Here is a 24,745-nt window from a genome sequence, read left to right as displayed (position 1 = left end):
GAGACGGCATTCCAACGACTACGTCGGGCAGAACCACGACAGCCGTTACGGAACCCTAGATCAATCGGGCAGCGTATCTAATACGTCTCCAGGGGTTATAATACTTACATCGTAGCAGAACCTCGCTATTTTAGGGGGTATAATGCCCGGCTATAGTAACACTACTACAGAAATTTAGAAAGAACGAAAGAAAGTGAGCGACGAAAACCGAAAGCCCGTTGCCTTCTTATATAGGGCTGTAATTGGACTCCCACGCGGCCCGCGTCGAGTTTGGGCCAAGTCTACGCGGCCCGCGTCAACAAGTGGTCAACGCGTAGCTTGGTCCGGTCAGCGCATAGCTTCGACACGAGTTGGACACGTGTCATCACCGGGTCATGCCACAAGTCCGAACACTCGCGGCCCGCATGGACTTATCCCACCATGTTCGCGGCCCGCTTGAGCCTAAGGTTTTGGTGAATTCTGGTTACCTACTCGCGCGGCCCGCGTTAAGTTTGAGGTGAGGCCCATGCGGCCCGCCTCAACTTAACTTTTATTGTTTTTTATTTATTTTATATAATATAATCTAGTTCAGGGGCTCGGTTTTCACATACGGGTACATATAAAGACACCTAGATATTTTTAATATATTAGGGCATCAGAATTATTATGAGGATGTCGGTTTTACCGAGGGTTGTTATATCCTCCCCACCTTGTTTTAGAGCTCGTCCTCGAGATCTACTGGAACAAGTGTGGATATTTCTTTTTCATTTCTGATTCAAGCTCCCATGTATACTCGGGTCCTCTTTTGGAGTCCCATCTCACTTTGACCAAAACTAGTCTTTTATGCTTGAGATTCTTAATTTTCCTATCTTCAATTTGCAGTGGCTTTTCTACAAACTTGAGTTGCTCATTAACCTCTATATCCTTAAGAGGTACTACGAGTGATTCATCAGCTAGACACTTTTTAAGATTGGATACATGAAACACATCATGTATTCCTGCCATTTCCTCTGGCAGTCGTAGCTGATAAGCTACAGGTCCTATTTTTCTAATAATTTCAAAAGGTCCAATATACCTGGGGCTTAGCTTTCCTCTTTTGATGAATCTTACCACTCCTTTCCAGGGAGAGACTTTCAGTAACACTTTATCTCCCACTTGAAATTCTAATGGTTTGCGTCTGTTATCAGCATAACTCTTTTGACGATCACGTGCTGTTTTCAGTCGTTCCTTGACTTGAATGATTTTATCAGTTGTTTCTTGTACTATCTCAGGTCCAGATAATTGTTTTTCCCCAATTTCTGCCCAACAGACTGGGGTTCTGCACTTTCGTCCATAAAGTGCTTCGAATGGTGCAGCATTGATACTTGTGTGATAACTATTATTATAAGAAAATTCTATCAAAGGTAAGTGTTCGTCCCAATTACCTCCAAAGTCAATTACACAAGCTCTAAGCATATCTTCCATCGTCTGAATTGTCCTTTCACTTTGTCCGTCTGTTTGAGGATGATAAGCGGTGCTTAGGTTTACCCTGGTTCCCATTGCTCTTTGGAAACTTGACCAAAAATGAGAAGTAAAACGGCTATCTCTATCGGAAACAATTGATAAAGGAATGCCATGTAATGAAACGATTTTATTTACATATAACTTGGCTAATTGTTCCATACTAAAGGTTTCTTTCATTGGTAAGAAATGAGCTGACTTGGTTAATCTATCCACAATCACCCAGATTGTATCATTACCTTTCCTTGTTTTAGGCAATTTGGTAACAAAATCCATTGTTATCCATTCCCATTTCCAAACTGGTATTTCTAATTGTTGTAATAAACCTGAGGGTTTCTGATGTTCAGCTTTAACTTGTGAGCAAGTTAAACATTTAGAAACATAAGCTGCTACATCCTTTTTCATTCCTATCCACCAGAAATTTTTCCTTAAATCCTGGTACATTTTATCACTTCCTGGGTGCATCGTATATTTAGACTTATGGGCTTCTTCTAATATACGGTGACGTAAATTTCCTAATTTAGGTATCCACATTCTCTTTTTATGGAATCTCCAAATTCCATCTGTTCCTTTTTCTAATTCCTTAATCATTCCTTTTAATTTTTCAGTATCCTCCTTGATTACTGTTTCTTGTGCTTTTCTAATTTGATTGTTTAAATCTACTTGTAGATTTAATTTAAGAGAACGTACCCTTTTTGGTTTTTCGTGATATTTTCGACTTAAGGCATCAGCCACCACATTTGCTTTTCCTGCATGGTACTGGATATCACAATCATAATCACTAAGCAATTCCATCCAGCGTCTCTGTCTCATATTCAACTCTTTTTGCCCGAAAACATATCTTAAACTCTTATGATCTGTGAATATGGTAAACTTACTACCATAAAGATAATGTCTCCAAATTTTAAGGGCAAAAATTATAGCTCCTAATTCCAAATCATGGGTTGAATAATTTTCTTCATGACTTTTAAGCTGTCTGGATGCATAAGCTATAACTTTTTGACGTTGCATCAATACGCATCCATAACCTAATTTAGAAGCGTCACAAAAGACTACAAAGTCTTCAGTTCCTTCTGGTAATGCTAGTATGGGTGCATGGGTTAATCTTTGCTTAAGAATTCTAAAGGCTTCTTCTTGTTTTGGTCCCCATTCAAACTTAACAGATTTACAGGTTAGTTTAGTCAAAGGAATGGCTATTCTAGAAAAATCTCGAATAAATCTTCTATAATAACCGGCCAATCCTAAGAAACTTCTAACTTCAGTTGGTGATTCTGGGGTTTTCCATTTAGTAATTGCCTCGATTTTCGTTGGATCTACATGAATTCCTTCATGATTCACTAAATGTCCGAGAAATTGTACCTGTTCTAACCAAAATTCACATTTTGAAAACTTAGCATAAAGCTTTTCTTTTCTTAACAGGCTTAAAAGTAAGTGCAAGTGCTTTGCATGCTCTTCTTTACTTTTAGAGTAAATGAGAATATCATCTATGAAGACAATTATGAATTTATCCAAATATGGCTTACATATTCGGTTCATCATGTCCATAAATGCGGCTGGGGCATTGGTTAAACCAAATGGCATGACAGTAAATTCATAATGACCATACCTTGTTCTGAATGCGGTTTTAGGAATATCCTCTTCCTGTACCTTTAATTGATGATATCCTGATCTTAAATCGATTTTAGAGAAAAATTGAGCTCCTTGAAGTTGATCAAACAAATCATCGATCCTTGGTAATGGGTACCGATTCTTAATCGTGACTTTGTTCAATTCACGGTAGTCAATGCACATACGCATTGATCCGTCCTTCTTTTTGACAAATAATATCGGTGCTCCCCATGGCGATGAACTTGGCTGTATAAATCCTTTTTCCAACAACTCGTCTAGTTGTTTCTTCAGTTCTTGCATTTCAGCGGGTGCTAAACGGTAAGGTGCTTTAGCAATCGGTGCTGTTCCGGGTAACAGATGAATTCTGAATTCCACTTCCCTGTCTGGCGGTAGTCCTGGCAATTCTTCTGGAAAGACATCTGAAAATTGGGATACCACTGGGATATCTTTTGATTCTTTTCCTTTAGTGTTAGTGATTATAGAAATCAAATACACTATAGATCCTTTTCTTATACAACTTGCAGTTTTCATCACAGAGATGAATTTAGTGGATCTAAAAGGTTTATCTCCTTTAATTGAAATCTTTTCACCTCTTGGTGATTTTAATTGAATTGTCTTTTGATCACATAAAATACTGGCTTTATTGGTTATTAACCAATCCATTCCTAACACTACATCAAATCCTACCAGATTCATTGGGTAAAGATTTGCCCTAAATTGTTGATTAAAAATTTCTATTCTTGCTCCCTGCAAGATTTCAGAAATTTTAACAGTTTCTCCATTTGCGGTTTCCACTAGACATTCTTGTGGTAGTTTAGTTAATGATTGATTTAGGAGTTTGCAAAACGAAGTATTAATAAAACTTTGGTTTGCACCAGAGTCAAATAATACTTTAGCAAAAATATCATTAACTAAAAACGTACCAGCAATGACGTCTGGAATCATCCTGGCTTCCTCTGTAGTTAGCACGAATGCTCTGGCATTCTTAGGATTTTTGTTGGTTGCAGTTGGAGCCAATTTCGGACAGTTTGTCCTAATGTGACCTTTTTCCCCACAATTGAAACACATTCCATTACTGGATTTCTTCTTGCAATTCTCTTCCTTGTGTCCTGGGGCCTTGCAAAAATTACAGTAAGTAGAGCATCTTCCAGAATGCTTCTTTCTGCAGGCTTTGCAGTAGGGTGCAGAGGTAGAACCTACATTCCTACGATTGGAATTCCCAGAACGGAATTCTTGAGTAAGCCTTTGGGTTAGGTTTCTCCTCTGGTCTTCTTCTCTAGTACGGATTAACTCATCTGTCAAGGTATTAGCTAGTTCTACAGCTTCCTCTATAGTTTGGGGTCTAGCTGCCTTGACTACATGTCTAATTTCTCCAATTAATCCCCAGATGTAACGGGAGATTAACACTGGTTCAGGTGATGCAAGGGTAGGTACTATCCTAGCATATTCAAAGAATGTGGTGGTGTAACCCTTACTGTCTACCCCGGTCATTCTAAGATTCAGAAACTTATTTGCTATCTGTTCTTTTTCATTGGGAGGGCAGAATTTCCTTTCTACCATATTCCTAAATTCCTCCCATTCCATATTATAAATCCTATCACTTCCTCTGGATTGGAGGATAGTGTTCCACCATTCTAAGGCTGCATTTTTAAACAGATTTGAAGCAAACAGTATTTTATCTTCTTCAGCACACTTGCTTATTTTCAGAACTGCCTCAGTTTTCTCTATCCAGCGTAAAGCTGCAATGGGTCCTTCATTGCCCGAGAATTCTATTGGTTTGCAGGACCAGAATTCCTTGTAAGAACAACCATGTGGCATGGTTCTTCTTCTTTTGGGAACGGGCGCTTGAAATATGGGTCCATTGTTCACGCTGTTTTCTGGTTCAGTTGGTCGCTTACTGCTATGCTTACTTTTATTATTCGCTTCCTGAACTGTTTGAATAATAAATGGCATCGCATCTATAATTCCCTGTGCCACAATATGCTGAACGGCACTATTATCCATTTGGTTTCCGTTGTTATTATTGTCCGAATTCTCATTAACCACGTTAATGTTACTCTGGTTATCGTTATTCAGATTTTCTTGATTTCCCGCGTCGGCCATCTGAATTTTAAACATTTACCAAATATTAATATCACAATTAATATTTGAATATATCCAATCACATAACACGCACGTTTACCCAAAAACGTCGAGCATTGCGACTTTTACTCTATTTATATAGTATGCATCAATACACACCAGTACAGAAATAAAAATTACAGTACCGACTGAAATGTAAAGCTACAATACTAATAGTATGCATCCGTAGTTTTTTTTTTTTTTTTTTTTTTTTTTAACACATACACACATATATTATTTTATTATTATTATTATTACTGGTTCTACCATCACTTTCACTGATATGGATTCATCCAAAAATCCATATTACGCTCATCGTATTTCCATACGAGGCGTTCTCCCACCTGTCGCATACGATCACTGCTTTCTAAAATTTCCTCCCCAAAAGTCCTAAGTTCCTGGACATTTTCTGCACTCATTGGGGGTGCAGGTTCTAGGACTGGGTTTGGAATTTGTGGTGCAGGTGCTTGATACGGGAACTGGTAAGGGTATGGATTTTCTAGGATTTCCCTAACATAAGCATCAGTAATATTATAGGGATCCTGTGGATCTAACCCTGGGTAAGCTCCTAGATTTGGCATTGGCACATTTTCCTGAATTGGGTTTTGTTGCACGTAGTCCCTAACATCGTCCCACCAGGGGTCGTAATTGTTTGGGTCTAAAGGATCAGGTGCAGGTACCCTAGGTATTTCCTCCGGGTTGAAATCAGGCATTTCTATCTGATTTTCTATTTCCATGGGTTGATCAGGATTTTGGGGTTGGGGTGCTAGCATTTGTTCCAGGTTTGGGTCAGCAGCAGTGGTTGCTAAAATATGGATATTAGCGATACCCCTATTGAGCATATCCTGATTATAAGCATCAGTTTCTCTTTTTGCTGCGGCTAACACTCGCTGTTCCTGCAACTTTTTCATTCTTTTTCTACGCTCGTGCGCTCCCCTACTGAACCATCCCCTCTTTTTCTGAGGAAATGGCTCTTCAGACTGAGCCTTAAACACAAAGATCCCTTCTTCTGTGTCAGCAGAATACCCTGAGAGGGCAGGCTGAGAAGAGGAGGTGCCTTCGCTCCTAGGCGAACCAGACAGTTGACGATAGGCGTCAGAAGGTCCTTGGTCACTCATACTGTAAACTAACAAATAGTCAGATAACACATAGCAAGAAATACAATTTATACATGTATTTCCATAATTTATTTCCTAACGCTTTGAATTTTGATGTCAGCAGAACACTTCTGTGGCTGAATCAGTGGCATAGCTCTGATACCACCTCCTGTCACAACCCCCGATCCCTATCTCCCGGGAACGGGCGGCCGTGAGCCAGTTTCGGTGGTATCACATTTATTTATCAAATTTGGCAGCGGAAATTTTCATCAGGATCGTAGTTAGGAAATATTTTAATCAGAGTAAACCACCATGTTTATAACATTAAACATATGGGTAAAAACCCAAGTTTTCAATACACACGTTTCATAGGAATACATCCTATTTATTTGAATAAAAACATCCATTTTATTCTTAGGTAACTTTATTGCCACTTTTCCAAGCCCTCAGTGCTGTCCAGCTGGCTTCTATTTGGCTTTCACATTTTGTTACCTGAAACGCGTTTTAAAAACATTTTGTCAGTGGGAAATACTGGTGAGTGAATCCCAGTTTAATCAAGTTTGAGTAAAAACCAATTTGCAGTATTGAGGGCACATCCGCAATTACATTTGTATCCAATACATCACAATTAACATCAGTGGTACGGTCATACTCAACATATGGGATGTTACCACGCCAGTAACCAATTTTGTATACAAAACCCCAACATAACCACTATAATTGTATTCTTTACAAATACTCAATAACTGTCATTCGCATGGAAAAGTACTTAAGGTTTTGTAAAAACCGTTTACAAAAAGGAGATTACTCACATTGCTGTTTTAGGTTTTTCGTAAGGGTTTCCTGGAGATAATCTATAAATTACACAAATGCACGTGTGTTAGTATAATAACCCATTTTAACATTAGTAATACTCTCCCCGAGACGGCATTCCAACGACTACGTCGGGCAGAACCACGACAGCCGTTACGGAACCCTAGATCAATCGGGCAGCGTATCTAATACGTCTCCAGGGGTTATAATACTTACATCGTAGCAGAACCTCGCTATTTTAGGGGGTATAATGCCCGGCTATAGTAACACTACTACAGAAATTTAGAAAGAACGAAAGAAAGTGAGCGACGAAAACCGAAAGCCCGTTGCCTTCTTATATAGGGCTGTAATTGGACTCCCACGCGGCCCGCGTCGAGTTTGGGCCAAGTCTACGCGGCCCGCGTCAACAAGTGGTCAACGCGTAGCTTGGTCCGGTCAGCGCATAGCTTCGACACGAGTTGGACACGTGTCATCACCGGGTCATGCCACAAGTCCGAACACTCGCGGCCCGCATGGACTTATCCCACCATGTTCGCGGCCCGCTTGAGCCTAAGGTTTTGGTGAATTCTGGTTACCTACTCGCGCGGCCCGCGTTAAGTTTGAGGTGAGGCCCATGCGGCCCGCCTCAACTTAACTTTTATTGTTTTTTATTTATTTTATATAATATAATCTAGTTCAGGGGCTCGGTTTTCACATACGGGTACATATAAAGACACCTAGATATTTTTAATATATTAGGGCATCAGAATTATTATGAGGATGTCGGTTTTACCGAGGGTTGTTATAGATGCCCTTAGCCGAAAGGAGACGAAGCCTAAGCGTGTTCGCTCCCTACAGCTTACCATTCACTCTGGTTTACCTGCTCAGATTCGTTCCGCTCAGATCGAGGCATTGAAAGAAGAGAACATCGAGGCTGAGTACTTACGGGGCATGGAAAAGCGACTTGTGGAGAGATCTGACGACATTCATTACTTTATGGAGCGAGTATAGGTTCCTCTGTATGGTAATCTTCGAGAGCTTGTGATGGACGAAGCACACAAGTCTCGGTATTCTGTTCACCCGGGCTCAGACAAAATGTATCAGGATCTCAGGGTCTTGTATTGGTGGCCGAAGGTGAAGGCTCACATAGCGACATACGTGAGTAAGTGTTTGACTTGTGCTAAAGTCAAGGTGGAATATCAGAAACCCTCGGGTCTACTTCAGCAGCCAGAGATACCCATGTGGAAATGGGAGCAGATTGCTATGGATTTTGTCACAGGGCTACCGAGAACTCAGGCCGGAAACGATACTATTTGGGTGATTGACGACCGTCTCACGAAGTCAGCGCATTTCCTAGCGATTAAAGAAACAGATAAGTTCTCACAGCTTGCATCGGTTTATCTGAAAGAAGTGGTTTCTAGGCATGGAGCGCCAACTTCTATCATCTTAGATCGAGATCCGTGTTTCATTTCTGATTTATGGCAGACAATGCATAAATCGTTCGGTTCACGTCTTGACATGAGCACTGCGTATCACCCACAGACGGATGGTCAGAGCGAGCGAACCATCCAGACACTTGAAGATATGCTGCGAGCATGGGTGATTGATTTTGGTAAGGGCTGGGAGAAACATTTGTCATTGATCGAGTTCTCATACAACAACAGTTACCACACTGGCATTCAGGCAGCTCCGTTTGAAGCTTTGTACGGCCGGAAATGTCATTCTCCTCTTTGTTGGGCTGAGGTGGGTGACAGCCAGATCACAGGTCCTGAGCTTGTACTTGAAACTTCAGAAAAGATTGTTCAGATCAGGGATCGTATGGCGGCAGCGCGTGATCGTCAGAAAAGCTACGCCGACAAGCGTAGAAAACCTTTGGAATTCAAAGTTAATGATCGTGTCATGTTGAAGGTCTCACCCTGGAAGGGCGTGGTGCGTTTTGGGAAACGCGACAAGCTTAATCCACATTACGTTGGGCCATTCAAAATCCTGGAGCGGATCGGTAAGGTGGCTTACAAGCTCGAGTTACCTGCTGAGTTGGGTAATGTTCATGATGTGTTCCATGTGTCGCAATTAAAGAAGTGTTTGTCTGATGAAACACTGGTAGTCCCGTTTCAAGAGCTGAAGATCGACGACAAGTTGCAGTTTGTCTAGGAACCGATAGAAATTATGGACCCGGAGGTCAAGGTCCGTAAACATAGTCGTATCTCGATTGTGAGAGTTCGTTGGAACTCAAGACGTGGACCGGAGGGCACATGGGAGCGTGAGGATCAGATGAAGCTCAAATATCCTCAACTTTTTCCTAATGACAAGTCTAATTTTGGTAAAACTGGTGAATTTCAGGGCGAAATTCCTCTTCAAGTTGGGGATGACGTGGCACCTAAGCAAAATCCGCAACAATCTTGATTTTTCACTACATTTCATTGTGCTTACTTGTCAAATTTCGGGACGAAATTTCTTTCAAGTTGGGGATGATGTGACAACCCTAACTTTCAAGGCCAGTATCTCTTCGTCACGTGATCTTGTTCTCGTTATTCTCTTTCGTATTTTCCCTGCGACGATAAAAATAAATTGGGCCCGAATTCTGTGTCGTGTATATGATTAGGCCACGGCCTCGTGTTTTCATTTAAAATGATGGTTTTAATTGGGCCGCATCCCAAATCTTTGAAACACAAAGAGAACCCAAATAGATTAGAGCTCAACCCATCACTATTACCCTTGGTCACGGAAGCCCAAGTGGGTGGGCTTAGGCCCAGTTCGGTCAAAGAGGAACAACCGCCCCAACTTTAGTTAACATGCATACGTATTATACTCTCATTCTATTCTTGATCAGTTTAAAACAAAAACAAACCCTAAACCCCTCTGGTTTATCAACGGCAGTAACTATTCGTCGAAGCCTATTATTATCGAAGTATCACTTATTGTATCTTTGCATTCAATCGGTACGTTAGCTAACTGTTTATGATTATCTTTGATTGATTATTTGTGTAATGTTCATGATTGCTGATGTATTATTATGTGTATCGATATGTTTCATGTGATCTACTGACAATAATTAAATTGTGCATAAGAAGATTTGGTCCAATCAGATTTACGGTCCAATTAGAAATAACAACAGTTAATGAAAAGTGGTTAGTGGTTCAAGAAAGCACTCGGTTATATCAATAATTATATAGTGTTGAGGAAATTCATTGGAATATTCAACTAATATTGTTTGTTTCGATGATATTCAAGTACTGTCAGATATTCATGTGATTGAAACAGTTAATAGCATGTTATATCAAATGACAATTGCTCATGATTGGACCGATTCTAATATTTTTTTTTGAAAGGAAAATTTCATTAAAACACACCGGCACAGCCACGACAAAAAACGGGCGGCCACCAACAACTTACACAAATTTACACCAATCGCTCCATGTTACATCTTTGAATTTGGACCTATTTCTAAACCAGAGATACCCAATAGCAATAACCGAGCTGACAATATCTTCCTCCTTCCTAACAATATTTGAGAAAATACGCTCGTTCCTAGCCTTCCAAATCTGCCAGCACGTGATCACCGTGATACCTTTAAACGCATCCAACATCCTACCCTTAAGGCCACAGAAGTTGTGATACTCCAGAATGTCTCTAACCGAGAACGCGACCAGCTCCGGAACTTTGCACCATTGAGAAATCTTCATCCACACCTTATTTGCAAAAGTGCAGGCAGTAAAGATATGGGAGGCAGACTCCAAATCGGAACCACACATCGGACAGAAATCATCCTCAAGGGCGACATTCCGATTTCGGAGCTCAACCTTGGTCGGAATTCTCTCCATCTCGGCCCTCCAAGCCAAGAGAATACACTTTAACGGGACCCATTTACTCCACTCCCAAACATACCTGGAGCTGAAGTCTCTGTTTTTATCCAACATACGTTTCACCGAACCGACACTAAATTCCCCATTATCGTCTCCCAGCCACTCCCACTTGTCGGAACCATCAGACAAGATCACATCCCGAAGCTTCGAGTTTAAATCCAACCATTCCGCAAGCTCGTTGTTTGAATCCGGTGGATGATTCCATTCCCATTTAGCTTCCGGATTGGAAACCGGACGAACAATCCTACTTTGGACAACACATTCCTTGTTTTTTTCCAAACGAAAAAGATTAGGAAAGCATTGTTTTAACGGAACATTACACAACCAGGGGTCGAGCCAAAATAAAGTGTCCGAGCCATTCCCAACCTTCCTCCGAATCACATTATTAAACGAGTCACCAGACAATATGGGCATAGACGAAAGTTTAGCAATTTTCCCCCAAATTCCCCCTAAAGACACCTTCACCGGAAGGAAATCAAGCCCCCTCCGATCATAGTGGATCGCAGAAATGACATTGACCCAAAGGTTACCTTTTTCAGCTTTAAATCTCCAAGCCCATTTCAGAAGGAGGGAGATATTGATGGAACCGAGGCTCCTGATCCCAAGCCCACCACACTCAATAGGGGAAGCGACACGGTCCCAACCGACCCAGTGCGTTTTCTTCTCCTCCGACGAGCCCCCCCAAAGAAACTTCCTAAACATAGCTTCCAATTTGTTAATGACACCCACGGGGGCCCGATAGAGAGAAAGGAAATAATTGGGGATACATTCCAACACCGACTTGATAAGAGTGACACGACCTCCAATCGATAAAACCTTGGCCTTCCATAAAGATAATCTTTTTTCTACGACCTCAAAAACCGGTCTCCAACTGGCGACTCGATTCATGTTTGCTCCCACCGGAATCCCTAGGTATACAAAAGGAATCTTGTCAACCTTGCACCCTACCGCCCCCGCCAAAACTTCAACCTCAGAAGCCGGAACTCCAACCCCAAAAAAACTAGATTTCTCCAAATTGATTTTAAGACCCGAACAAAGGTAAAAACCCCTCAGAATCCTAATGATATTAAGGACATTTAACTCCGACCAATCACCAATAATCAACGCGTCATCGGCGTAAAAAAGATGGGAGAGAATGGGACCTTCGTTCGGTAAATGAACCCCCACCACGGCTCTGATATCAACAGCTTTCGAGATACAACAAGATAACGCCTCCATCACCACTAAAAACAGGAAAGGAGACAGCGGGTCTCCTTGCCTCATCCCCTTCTGGCATTGAAAATCGAAGGTGGGAGACCCGTTTACCAGAACCGCAGCCCTGGCCGAGGAGAGAATACCAAAGATCCACTTACACCAAAGAGCCGGAAACCCCATTTGCCTCAAGACAGAAAGAATAAAGCCCCAATTTACATTATCGTATGCTTTCTCGAAATCCAGCTTCAGCAAAAAAGCTTTTTTCTTCCTCTTTTTGATCCAATTGATAACCTCATTAATAATCAGCGGCCCATCCAAAATGAATTTCCCCTTTAAAAAAGCAGACTGATTGACAGAAATAACCGAGCCCAGGACTTTCTTTAAACGATTGGCCAAAACCTTGGAAATGACCTTGTTGATAGCACCAACAAGACTGATAGGCCGAAACTCATTGAGGCTCACCGGGTCATTCACCTTCGGGATTAACGTGATGAAAGCAGATGCACACCCTCTACTAATCGTCCCGGACACAAAGAACTCGTTCAACACCTTAAAAAAGTCGTCCTCAAAGATATCCCAAAAGTGTTTAAAAAATTTAAAATTAAAACCGTCAGGCCCGGGGGCCCGCTCACTACCGCACTCCGAAACAGCGAGTTTGACCTCTTCCTTACTAAACCTTTCCACAAGAAGCGACGCCTCGGCAGAACTCAGCCTCTTAAAATTATCACACACAATCTCTGGTCGGCACTCCAAATCTTCTTTAAACTTGTCTCTAAAGAATTGAAAAATGAACTTCTTGACAATGGGCGGCTTCGAACACCAACTCCCATTGATCCGAAGGCCATGGATCTTATTGCTAGCTTTCCGACAATTGACCATCGAGTGAAAATACTTCGAATTTTCGTCCCCGTCTTTAGCCCACCTAACACGCGATCTCTGTCTCAAGTCTTTAGATTTTCTCTCCTCAATATCGTTAATCAACAATTTGTTCTCCACGTGAATCCACTGCTCCTCCTCCATGAGCCCCCTACTCTCCATTAAAACTTCCAATTCCTCCAATTCTTCTCTCGCTTTGGCTTCTTTTTCACCTTCCTTCTTAAACAATTCATCTTTCCACCTTCTGATTTTAGAGCGGATGTATTCAAGCTTCCTCAATAGGGCTAAATCTGCCGGCCCCTCAAAGGAGAAAGAGTTGGCAGCACTCCTAATAGTTTCCTGAAACCCATCACGGTCGATCCAGGAATCAAACACTTTAAAAGGCTTCGGCCCATAATTGCAATCCTTCGAAACCAACACTATAGGGCAATGATCTGAATAAAGCTTGGGCAACGCCCTAAGACAAGCGTCAGGCCATGAAGCAAAAAAATCGGAGCAAACCAGAACCCTATCGATCTTGCTAAGCTTGGACCCGTTACTTGATTGCCATGTGAATTTTCTATCTTTCATCCCATATTCCTGTAACCCGGAATCAAAGATAAAGTCATTAAAAATACTTGAGCAACGGTTGCTGAACCTGGCGTTGAGTTTCTCCTCCGGAGATCGAACTTCATTAAAATCCCCTAACAAGCACCATAACCCGACCGAACAATCCATAGCACATTTCAATTTCTCCCAAAGCTGCTTTTTATCTTGGTATTTTTGAGGGCCATAGACATTAGCAATGTTGATCCTTTGGCCATTACCTTTCAGCCTGCCTTTAACAATAAGAAAATTTCTGTCCTTGATAACCCCCTCAAAAACCAGAATACTTGGGTCCCACATACTAACTAAACCACCCGACAGACCCGTCGAATCCACCCATTCAGCCCTGAAATTGCTACCCCCCCAAAACTTAGATAACACCGAACAGGAGCTAATAGAGCATTTGGATTCTTGAAGAGCCACAAAATTAATACCGAACTTCACCTTACAACTTTTAATCCACCTTGCTTTTTCATCCCCCCCCAAACCTCTAACATTTAATGATAAAAAATTCATTGGGAAACTTCATTAATACCTTTTCCTAGGATGATGTTCTTCACTCTTCCACCACAATCGCCAATTTGCATGCCCAGTTGTGACCCTAAAGTAACAGTGGCATCCACTTCCAGGTCCACCATGGACTTCTCTGCCAAAACCCCGGGCCCGTCACTACAAAGTTCGACAGGATCCGTCGAAGAGACACCTCCAAAGCTTGAATATAATAATGCATGATTGGTGGGGTTGCATATGATAGTGGTCATGAGGTTAGCTAATATTAGTTGCAATAGTATGTTCATGTTAATAATTATGTATGGAATTTGGGCTGTTTCCTTGATTAGATATTTAATTGGGCCTGTTAAGAACTCGTGACCCACATATACATCTTGTGCACATCTGAAATTGGGCCGCAAAAGGTTGCTTGTGTGGGCTGCATTGAAATCGTTGATATGTTGGGCTGTACACATTGGTTTCGATATACACATATCCGCTTAAGGGTCACATGAAACCAGTCATCCATTGGGCCGCGCGAGTCAAAGATGGATCAATGGTTTGTACGTTGCACACTTTTTGGTGTCAGCGAATTAACTGTTGCATGAATTGTATATATGAATTAATGTGACGTATTGGTTTATGAACTAAGTGTACACTAGAAACTATTTAATTGACTGTTATGGCTTGAACTTTATGTGTGTGCTACATGTATCTTGACTGTGTGATAAGTGAATAAGGAATACGTGACTTGTTGTACGTGAAACGTGTGGTATATGTGTACGTAGAACTAACTGTATCGGTAACCCTTTTAGGGTAATCTTACCGAGCAAACCAAGGGTGAGTTCACTGCTCTTTTTCCAAGCATGCATCCCGGGGAGGGATACCGGGTAACGTTCCAGGGAGGAACGCTAGTTTATTGGGATGTTTGTTATTATTACTCAGTTTCTATCACATAAGACCCTTTACATCTACCGACAGTTGCTGGGGAGGCAACAAGGTTATTAGTTGATAGCGCTATTAGGTTTGGCACCCTCACACTGTACCGAGTAGGACAAGCGTGAACTAATTTCCTTAAAGCATGACCAATGTTTTGATAGAGACATTGGGGTTGGACAAATACACCTTGTAGCCACTGCGGTAATCGAGTTAATAACAACATCAAATCATATTGTTAAACTGTTTTATATATATCTGGTAACTAAACTCGGTAACAAAACTTTGAACTCACCAGCGTTGTCTGACACACTTGTTTGCATGCTTGTAGGTCGTTAGTTGTCTTGCATTGGAACTTGCTGTCTGGAGTAGTTGGAGTGATCATGGGTCAACTAGAGGGATTCATGTTATTTATTTTTTGATACTTTATTGGTCTTTAAACTGTTTAACTTTGGTTTGTCATTTGCTTCCACTGAACACTTTGGTTTTCACTTAACTTGTTGATGGTATTTTTATTTTGATACATGTATGGGCTCAATGTAATTAGTGGCTCGTTGTTGGTACGTCACACGCCTAACTGGGACATTCCCTAGGTTGTATTTTGGGGGTGTGACACGCTGCAATGCGGCGGAGATTCTTTAGTTATAACTAAGTCGATTTAGGACTCGCACGTTATGTTGAGCATGTCAAACGGGAAAAAAATAGACGATGTAAAAAATGTTCACCCACACACGCACGTTGTTCGTGTTAACTCGCAAAATTTAGTACGAAACGTAAAAACATTAAACCAAAGACGCACGTTGCGATGTGTTAAGTCACAAAATTTAGAACGAGGCATAAAGCGAAAAATTTACGGAAAATGAAAACTATAAAGGACCAAATTTGAAAGTAAAAAAAGTTGTTAGTATAGATTGCAAAAGATAAAAAGTTTTGGATTAAAAGTAAAAAAAAAAACAAATATTTTTGAGTTAAAAGTAATTTATAAAATACTTTTGGGTGAAAAATAAAAAAAATATTTTACTTAAAAACCCCCGAATCCAAGATTACAACAACCATACACATAACCATTGGAAGCTTTCCCAAAGCCAAGATTACATGTATGCATATAAACATGTTGCTTGTTTTGTTTATAGTGTTTTAATTTCTTTCTTCACTTTTGGCGTTGCTTCTTTATACTAGTATGTACTAGTCCTTTTTTTTATAGACACAAATCTCCTTGATATAATTAAAAGACAATGATTTGATGGTGTCCCTATAACGAATCTACAGAGAAATGACCACGGGTCCATCGGAGTAATAACGTGTGGGACGGGACAGAAGACTTTTGACTTTGAAGTCTCCGCATAGACTTGTTATTTAATTTTTTAACTTAACAACTCCATCGGAGTAAATTATACTAGAGGGTATGGGGAGACTCATCCCTCATGAGATGGGCCGTCACGTAGGCGTCACATCACCATCCCATTGAGGATGGCCTCCTTGCATTTTGAGGGGGTGGAGGATGGGGCTACCCCACATAATTTTTTATTCTTTAATTTAATTTATTTATTTAACTTTTATTATTTAATTTTTATTGTTTAACTTTTTTATTTGTTTATTTTATAAAAATAATTCAAAATTTAAATAAAAATAAGACATAAAAAAAGATAATAAAATCCATTACATAACATAAATAAAAATTAAATAACCTAAAAAAAATTACATTACCTAAAATTTGTAAATTGTTGAACATCATACGCGTTTGGTTTCCGCAAATATGTTTTGCTATATGGTTTCACCACATTATGGCAAAACCGATACAAACATTCCCGCGTAGTTCTTGCCAACATCTGTAAGTACTCGTCCAAAGCGTCGGCCACTGTCCCGTACGCTAGTTGGCGAATGGTCGCAGTACACTTTTGTAACGTGGTGAACCCTTCATAATTTCGAGCATCGGGTTGTTGCGTGAAAAACGGGTCTAGCCCCGCCAAATCATCAGCAATCCGTGTGAATAACCGGCAACTCATTCGGAACCTACGTTTGAAAATCTCGGCATTGTAAAGGGGTGCATCCGAAAAATAATCGTTCACCAATTTCTCGTGCACTCATATCGTAAAAAATATATAAATACGAGAAAATAAGGAATAAGGATAATAAAGTTTATTAATGATAAACCTTGGCGGTCTCTGTTAATCCGTATTCGTCTGGTAATCAAAATATATAAAGACGAGGACCACCAAGAATTAGATGACATTATGGATGAAAAGATAATTTTTTTTTATAAATGTTGGGAGAAAGTGGTATAAAATTGAGAGTGTTTTGGGTTGAAAGTGGGGAGAAAAAGGTGAAAATGGTATAAAATAAATGTGTTTTATAGAAAAGTGGGATTTTTGTTATTTAATATACTAGCCGTTGTAACGGCTATAAACTTTGAAAAGTGGCCCGTCCGATCCGTCTTGTGGGAGCCGAGATTGCCGAGCCAGGGGGCGGTGACGGTGTGGGGGACCGGCGCCGGGCCTCAGCCGATCACCATACCCTCTAGTCACTTACAAGCCTTCTCCCTTGTATACTTTTTAAAGCCACCCACTTACAAGCCTTCTCCCTTGTATACTTTTTACTCCTCTTCATGACAATTTACTCAAAACTATATTTATATTAATGATTCAATGCACGTTGTGTAAAGCTTATAACAAATGTTTTATATAATTATGGCAACTAGAATTATAGTATAGAAGTAATGAATTTTATTTAATGTTTATAACATATTGTTTTATTTATTTTATAAAACTATTGCAAGATTTACAAAAAAAAAAAAAAAAAAAAAAAAAAAAACTAACTAGTGGAATTCCCATGCGCGTTGTGTCTGGAATTTAGTTAGTATTGATTTGATTTGTTACGGTCTCTGTACTGCAGGGTATGCGGTATACCAACCAAAAGAAAAAAAAACACCAAAAATGAAGTTGTGTGATATGTCACAAAGGACATCGGCACGTGTTTCACATTGATTGAAAACCAAAAAAGCCAATACCGGTAAAAGTTCTGACTTCCAGTAATACAGTAATACTGATACCGGTTCTAGTTTCGTTGACTCTTAATCGGTTAGGTTCGTCTCAACAGCGATACGGTACCGGCACTCGTTATAACTTATAACAAGAAATAAAAAAAACACTTTATTTTGAACATAACTCCGTTTTCAATGAAATAATTTTTTAACACAACTACGTATCCCGTTTGTCTTACGTAAAAAAGAAAAGCCAACATGGTATAGCCCAGTTGGTCAAGGGTTTTTCACTAAGTGGTTTCCTCCTGGGGAGGTCTCAGGTTCGATTCCTACTAAGTGCAAAAGAGTTAATTACTGTTTTCGTCCCTATGGTTTGTAAAAAATCACTATTTCAGTCCATTAGTTTAAAAATTGCGATTTCAGTCCCTGTGGTTTCACTTTTGTAACCATTTCAGTCCACCTCCATTAACCCCATCCATTTATTCTGTTAAGTACACGTGAATTGACCATAATGCCCTTATTAATATAAAACAAAAAGATATCTAAATGAGTTAATTACTGTTTTCGTCCCTGTGGTTTGTCAAAAATCACTATTTAAGTCCATTAGTTTAAAAATTATGATTTCAGCCCCTATGGTTTCACTTTCGTAACCATTTCAGTCAAGTCTCCTAACACCGCCTATTTTACCATTAATTTATAATGAAATAGCTAAATTATTCTTGTGTTAATTAAATAAAAAAACCATGGAAATTTAAAAGATTGTATTCTAGGACCCACTTGTTAAAACACAACCGTATCACCCCACCCCAATTAATATCTTCCTACCGGCATCAATTAACATAATAACTTTGAAAAATAATGCTTAACTGGACATTTTTTCATTCTAAAATCCAAAATTAAAATTTTGGAACCATATATGTAAAAATAGTGCCAGACTTCTACTTCTACTAAAGCCATGGTGAGTCGAACCATACAATCGAATTTAAGTCCATATGTCACACAACAATAAAATCATATAAATCCAATAATAAAATCATATAAGCCCATATTTAATTAACACAAGGGTAATTTAGCTATTTCATTAAAAACTTAATGGTAAAATAGATGGTGTTAGGAGACTGGACTGAAATGGCAATTTTTAAACTAATGGACAAAATAGTGATTTTTGACAAACCAAAGGGACAAAAACAGTAATTAACTCATTTAGATATCTTTCTATTTTTTATTAATAAGGGCATTATGGTCAATTCACGTGTACTTAACAGAATAAATGGATGGGGTTAATGGAGGTGGACTGAAATAGTTACGAAAGTGAAACCACAGGGACTGAAATCGCAATTTTTAAACTAATAGACTGAAATAGTGATTTTTAACAAACCACATGGACGAAAACAATAATTAACTCAGTGCAAAATTATGTAAATATGGGAGAACACCTCTGGGAGGGATTCGAACTTAGGGTGAGGGGTTTAAATAGCATATGTTGGCCCTTCGGAGTCAGCTGGAAATCCAGTTCATTTATCGTTCAAAAAATAATAAAAATAAAAACTTCACAAGAGTATATTCGGGATTTTATAAAGCTTTACATTATATTATTGTAACAAAATTTGTAAACATAATCAGGTTATCCGGAGTGGGCGACAAACCCACTCGGCAAAGATGGTTTACCGCGCGGTAACAACGCCGCCGGTGGGTTTTGCCGCACGGTAAAATCGGAGAAGCGGGGATGGGTTACCGATTGTGGAGAGGGAGGGTAGGAGAGAGAGGGGGTGTGTGTGGTGGGGTCCATGCCCTCTTAACCAATCACACATTTTTCCTTTTTTTTTAATAGTTTACCAATTAATGAAATGTCTAACCATTGCCAACACTTTTGAGCATAGTTTAAACACTTTTCATTGAATGATATGGCACACTCTCATTGGTTGATTTTGAAGTTTATCACTTTCAAGTGTCTAAACACTCCCTACACCCTCACAACATAAAAAAAAGTAAAAATGAGGTATATTTTAACTCATCTAATGAACAAGTGTTATTCAGGTCATATAAAACTAAATGAGTGGATCTCTTAAGGTGTCTAGTTCCATATTTTTGTGATAAGATTATTTGTAAATTAGTTATTTAATATTTTTTCTTCACTTTTTGTGTTAAAAAGTATTGGGTAAGTTCAATTCAAAGTAAAAAAAAAAAAAAAAAAAAAAATCTGTTAAGAATTATAATGTACTAGTCCTTTTTTGTATAGACACGACTCTCCTTGATATAATTAACAGACAATGATTCGATGCTGTTCCCTAACAGCTCATCAGAGAAATGACCACGGCTCCATCGGAGTAACAACGAGAGGGACGAAACAGAAGACTTTTGACTTTGAAGTCTCCGCACAGACTTGTTAACTGCAGTAATACGTACCCTATTATGGGGTTTATATAATCAGCTGATTTCTTAAATTAAACCACTTCTCTTCATGGCTTCCATCCACTTACAACTACAAGCCTTCTCCCTCGTATACTTATTACTCCTTCTCACATGCACTACATCTTTCTTAAACCATGATGAAGAGTGCTTAGCCTTGTTTCAATTTAAGCAAACCATTCTTCCTCAGAACTATGATGCTGCTGCTGGGTTTCTAAATGGTTCTGGTTCTGGTCCTGGTTCTGATTGTTGTTTGTGGGAAGGTGTGGTATGTAGCAGCAATAAGGGCCATGTGGTTGAGCTTGACTGGAGCCAAAGCTCTCTCAGTGGAATTATCAACTCCAACAGTACCCTCTTCAAGCTTCTTCACCTTCAGGTACTTAATCTCTCCATGAACAACTTTGTTCAATCTCAAATCCCCCATGAGATTGCTGCTCTTAAGCAATTAAGAAGCCTCGATCTCTCTGATTCTGGATTTTATGGCCGAATCCCAAATGAAATCTCACAGTTAAGACAACTCATTTCGTTAGATATATCAGGGAATCCCCTAAAGCTTCATAGTTCTGGCCTTGGATATTTGTTGAAAAACATGACTAGACTCGAATACCTCGATCTCTCTGAGGTTGACCTGAGTTCATCCGTACCTCGTTTCCTGGCCAATTTTTCTTCCTTGAGGTCTATCAGACTCGGAGATTGTCAGCTTCAAGATGAATTTCCTTCAGCAATATTTCACTTGCCCAAGTTGAAACATCTTAACTTAGCAAACAATCTCAAACTTACCGGTTTCCTGCCTGAATTTCATAACAATACCTTACTTGAGTATCTAAGCCTGTTTTCAACAGGTTTTAGTGGGATTATACCAGAATCCATAGGAAACCTAAACCTTTTGTACTTCTTGTCATTTGAAACATGTAATTTCTCAGGGCGTATACCAGCTTCACTACCAAACTTGACACAACTAACTTACTTGTCTCTTTGCAAAAATGAATTCACCGGACATGTCCCTTCCTTGGCAAGTCTTTCGAAACTCACTTTTTTGAGTCTTGGTTTTAACGATCTCGTGATAGAAGGCGTGTACGATTGGGTTAATAAACTCACTAACCTTAATACACTGAATCTAAACAGTATGAACATACAAGGGGAAATCCTACCTCATCTTGCAAACCTAACCAAACTTAGTGTTGTCTCAATGGCAGACAATTTTATTTTTGGTCGTATCCCATCTTCATTTATGAACCTCACCCAACTAACAGTGTTAAACTTATACGGAAATCAACTGCAAGGGAAAATTTCAAACTCGTTTTTGAATTTTAAACGCCTCGAATTTCTTAACGTACATGAAAATAATTTTAGCGGCACAGTGGGCGTAGACTCATTTTTAGGACTCAACAAACTCAAATATATTGTTTTAAGTCATAATAGCTTGTCATTTGTAACCACCACCAACTACACCAATGCTACCCTACCAGAATTGGAAACTCTAGGACTGGCATCTTGCAACTTGAAGGAATTCCCAGCTTTTTTGCGGTTCCAAACGAAATTGACAGGCTTAGATCTTGGGCACAATGAAATTGAGGGCCTCGTACCAGATTGGATTTGGAATAATAGCCAAGAAACATTACGGATGTTTTCCATGGAACACAACTTCATCACCGGGTTTCATCAGCATCCCCGTTTTCTCCCATGGGTTCGTTTGGAAATTTTTGTGGTGCCATATAATGAGCTACGAGGGCGGCTTCCAATTCCTCCGCATACAATAGTTGTTTATCACGTCGCAAACAATAATCTGACTGGAGAAATACCACCATGGATATGTGAGGTAAAATCCCTTCAAGTCCTAGATATATCTTCCAACATGATGACTGGAACCCTTCCTCAATGTTTAGGTAACTTAAGCAATTCGTTGTCGTATTTAGATCTGAAACAAAATAGTTTTCATGGGCCGATGTTGAATACATCACATGGATGCCTTTTAAAGAAGATTGATTTGAGTGAAAATCGATTTAGTGGTAAGGTGTCAAGGACTTTGGCCAATTGTATCAATTTAGAGTTTCTATCTCTTGCAGCTAATTCTTTTGAAGACGTTTTTCCGCTTTGGTTGGGAACTCATCCCAAGCTACAAGTGCTCATTTTGAGATCTAATAAGTTTTATGGTGCAATTCAAGGTCTATCTAGCTCACAGTTTCTTCAGCTAAGGATCATAGACATTTCCAACAATGGCTTTAGTGGTCAATTGCCTCACAAGTCATTCCAAAATTGGAATGCAATGAAATCTGTTAATCTTAGCAGATCATTTGCTATGGGTGACATGATTCCTTTCAATACATATGCAACGTTTATGTTTACGTTTCAATACTCGATGACGTTAACAAATAAAGGTGTCAAGAGAGAGTACACGAAAATTCTAACCATTTTCACAGCCATCGATCTCTCATGTAACAACTTTAAAGGGCAGATCCCACAATCACTCCAAGATCTTCACGGACTTGAATCTCTTAATCTTTCCAACAACCATTTTACAGGACATATATTGCCATCTTTAGGAAACCTAAAGAATCTTGAATCTTTGGATGTTTTCCAAAATGAGTTATCAGGACAAATCCCTCAACAATTGTTGCAACTTGGCTTCCTTGCTTTTCTTAATGTGTCCTACAACCACCTTGATGGGCGCATACCACAAGGGAAACAGTTCAATACATTTGAGAACAATTCCTACTTGGGAAATCCTGGACTGTGTGGAAAACCGTTATCCAAAGAATGTGAAAATTCACAGGTACCAACGGTACTTCCACCAACAAGCAGGAATGAGTATGAGTCTCTTCTGCCTGGTGACATAATTGATTGGATGGTGATATTATTGGGAGTCGGAAGTGGTCTGATTATTGGAATCGTTATCGGGAACCTTCTATATGCAAGGTATGGTCATTGGTTCCTTGAACGACTTGGGATGAGAAAGGACAAATGGGTAAGGCCATTAAGGAACACACGGAGAAACTAATGTACTTCATGGTTTTACTTTTAAAATGAATAATAGAGCGTTATGCTTCTTATAATTATATATTTTAAATCGTGTAATACAAATATAAATGTACTTTATCTTATAGCAAATATTGGCAATAATTTTTCCTTACACTAATGTTTCAGATATTTTATACCTTTTACTTTTTTGCAAACTAAAAATTAATGAAATAAAGAAATGGATACAAATGTAGGAACACAAGTAGTTCCTCCTAGCTCTTTACTTAATTACCGGAGAATATTTACAATATGAGAAACATGGACCACATTGTTTATTTGACATGAAAAGGTCTGAAATTAAATTCTATAACTTCTGTACTCAAACGCATCTCTACTCTAATTTTCTCTATTCAAAACATGTTTTGTTTTTCTCTTGTAACTTCTATGGTTATAAGATACAATGGTAATATAATTCTATATATGTTGTTGCGACATGCCTATTTTTATCTATATCTTAACTTAATATAAAAATATGTCGTTGTTCCAAATCTGATAACGTTCTTGAGAGTTCTCTTAGTGCGTCAGGATCTTGAAGATATAAAACAAGGCCACTAGGGATTCACTTGCTACTGTTTTTTTGTTTATAAGTACAAAAGGTTAACTATGTAAATTTGCAAAAACATAAAACTACCAAAAAGTATAATTATAATTTCAACGCCACTAAAATTATCTGGTACACCACCAAGTATGTTTTATATATGTTGTACAGTGTGTAGTATAAACCATACCGAATGGTGTACAAATTAATTTTAAGGGTGTACAAACTGAAAACCCGGTTAATCTCTTAACATCATACTTAGTTAGATTAGATTATTACATAGCGGTTATAAAGTACGAGGACCAAAGTTGACAAAGTGAAAGATGGAAACTACCATCACTAACCGAAAAGGTGTGTCTCTCCATCACACCATTTCCGATCGGTACAAGGCACAAGGAAGGAAGAGACGCACCGGTTGATCGAACGGACAAGAATCATCACACCTCTTCAAAGATTGATCACAACCACACATCCAAGAGACATAACTTTTCACGAAGAGACACGTCTATTCACTCGTACCCGTAGAAAACTATAAATAGGATCATGTAGTTTCATTTGTAATCACTTACTCTCATTCAATTTGTACATACATTCAAGTTATTGTTTATGCAAGTTTGTTATTCACGCTCATTTTAGAGATCAAGATCCATTTCGGGCCAACAAATTGGTATCAGAGCATCAGGCTCTAAGCGTGGGAATCGCAAGGCATCGCAGGGAATTCGCGATCAGGTTTCATTTTTCGTTTTAAATTCGCAAAAGT

General features: G+C 39.3%; 1 protein-coding gene across 1 annotated transcript; it reads left to right on the top strand.

The window, feature by feature from the left end:
- Window positions 1-20,481: 20,481 nt before the first annotated feature.
- On the top strand, window positions 20,482-23,427 carry LOC110887861 (receptor-like protein 7). The gene has a single exon (XM_022135426.1). The coding sequence runs from the start codon at window positions 20,482-20,484 to the stop codon at window positions 23,425-23,427; it is 2,946 nt and encodes a 981-aa protein (XP_021991118.1).
- The last annotated feature ends 1,318 nt before the right edge of the window (window positions 23,428-24,745 follow it).

The sequence above is a fragment of the Helianthus annuus genome, chromosome 11 (assembly GCF_002127325.2).
Source record: "Helianthus annuus cultivar XRQ/B chromosome 11, HanXRQr2.0-SUNRISE, whole genome shotgun sequence".
NCBI classification, from domain to species: domain Eukaryota; kingdom Viridiplantae; phylum Streptophyta; class Magnoliopsida; order Asterales; family Asteraceae; genus Helianthus; species Helianthus annuus.
The sequence above is the reverse complement of the archived record's forward strand: the minus strand, read 5'-3'. Positions and strand labels throughout refer to the sequence as shown.

Bases quoted from the DNA above. Each gene is read 5' to 3' on its own strand.
- LOC110887861 (XM_022135426.1), top strand. From the start codon at position 20,482: ATGGCTTCCATCCACTTACAACTACAAGCCTTCTCCCTCGTATACTTA.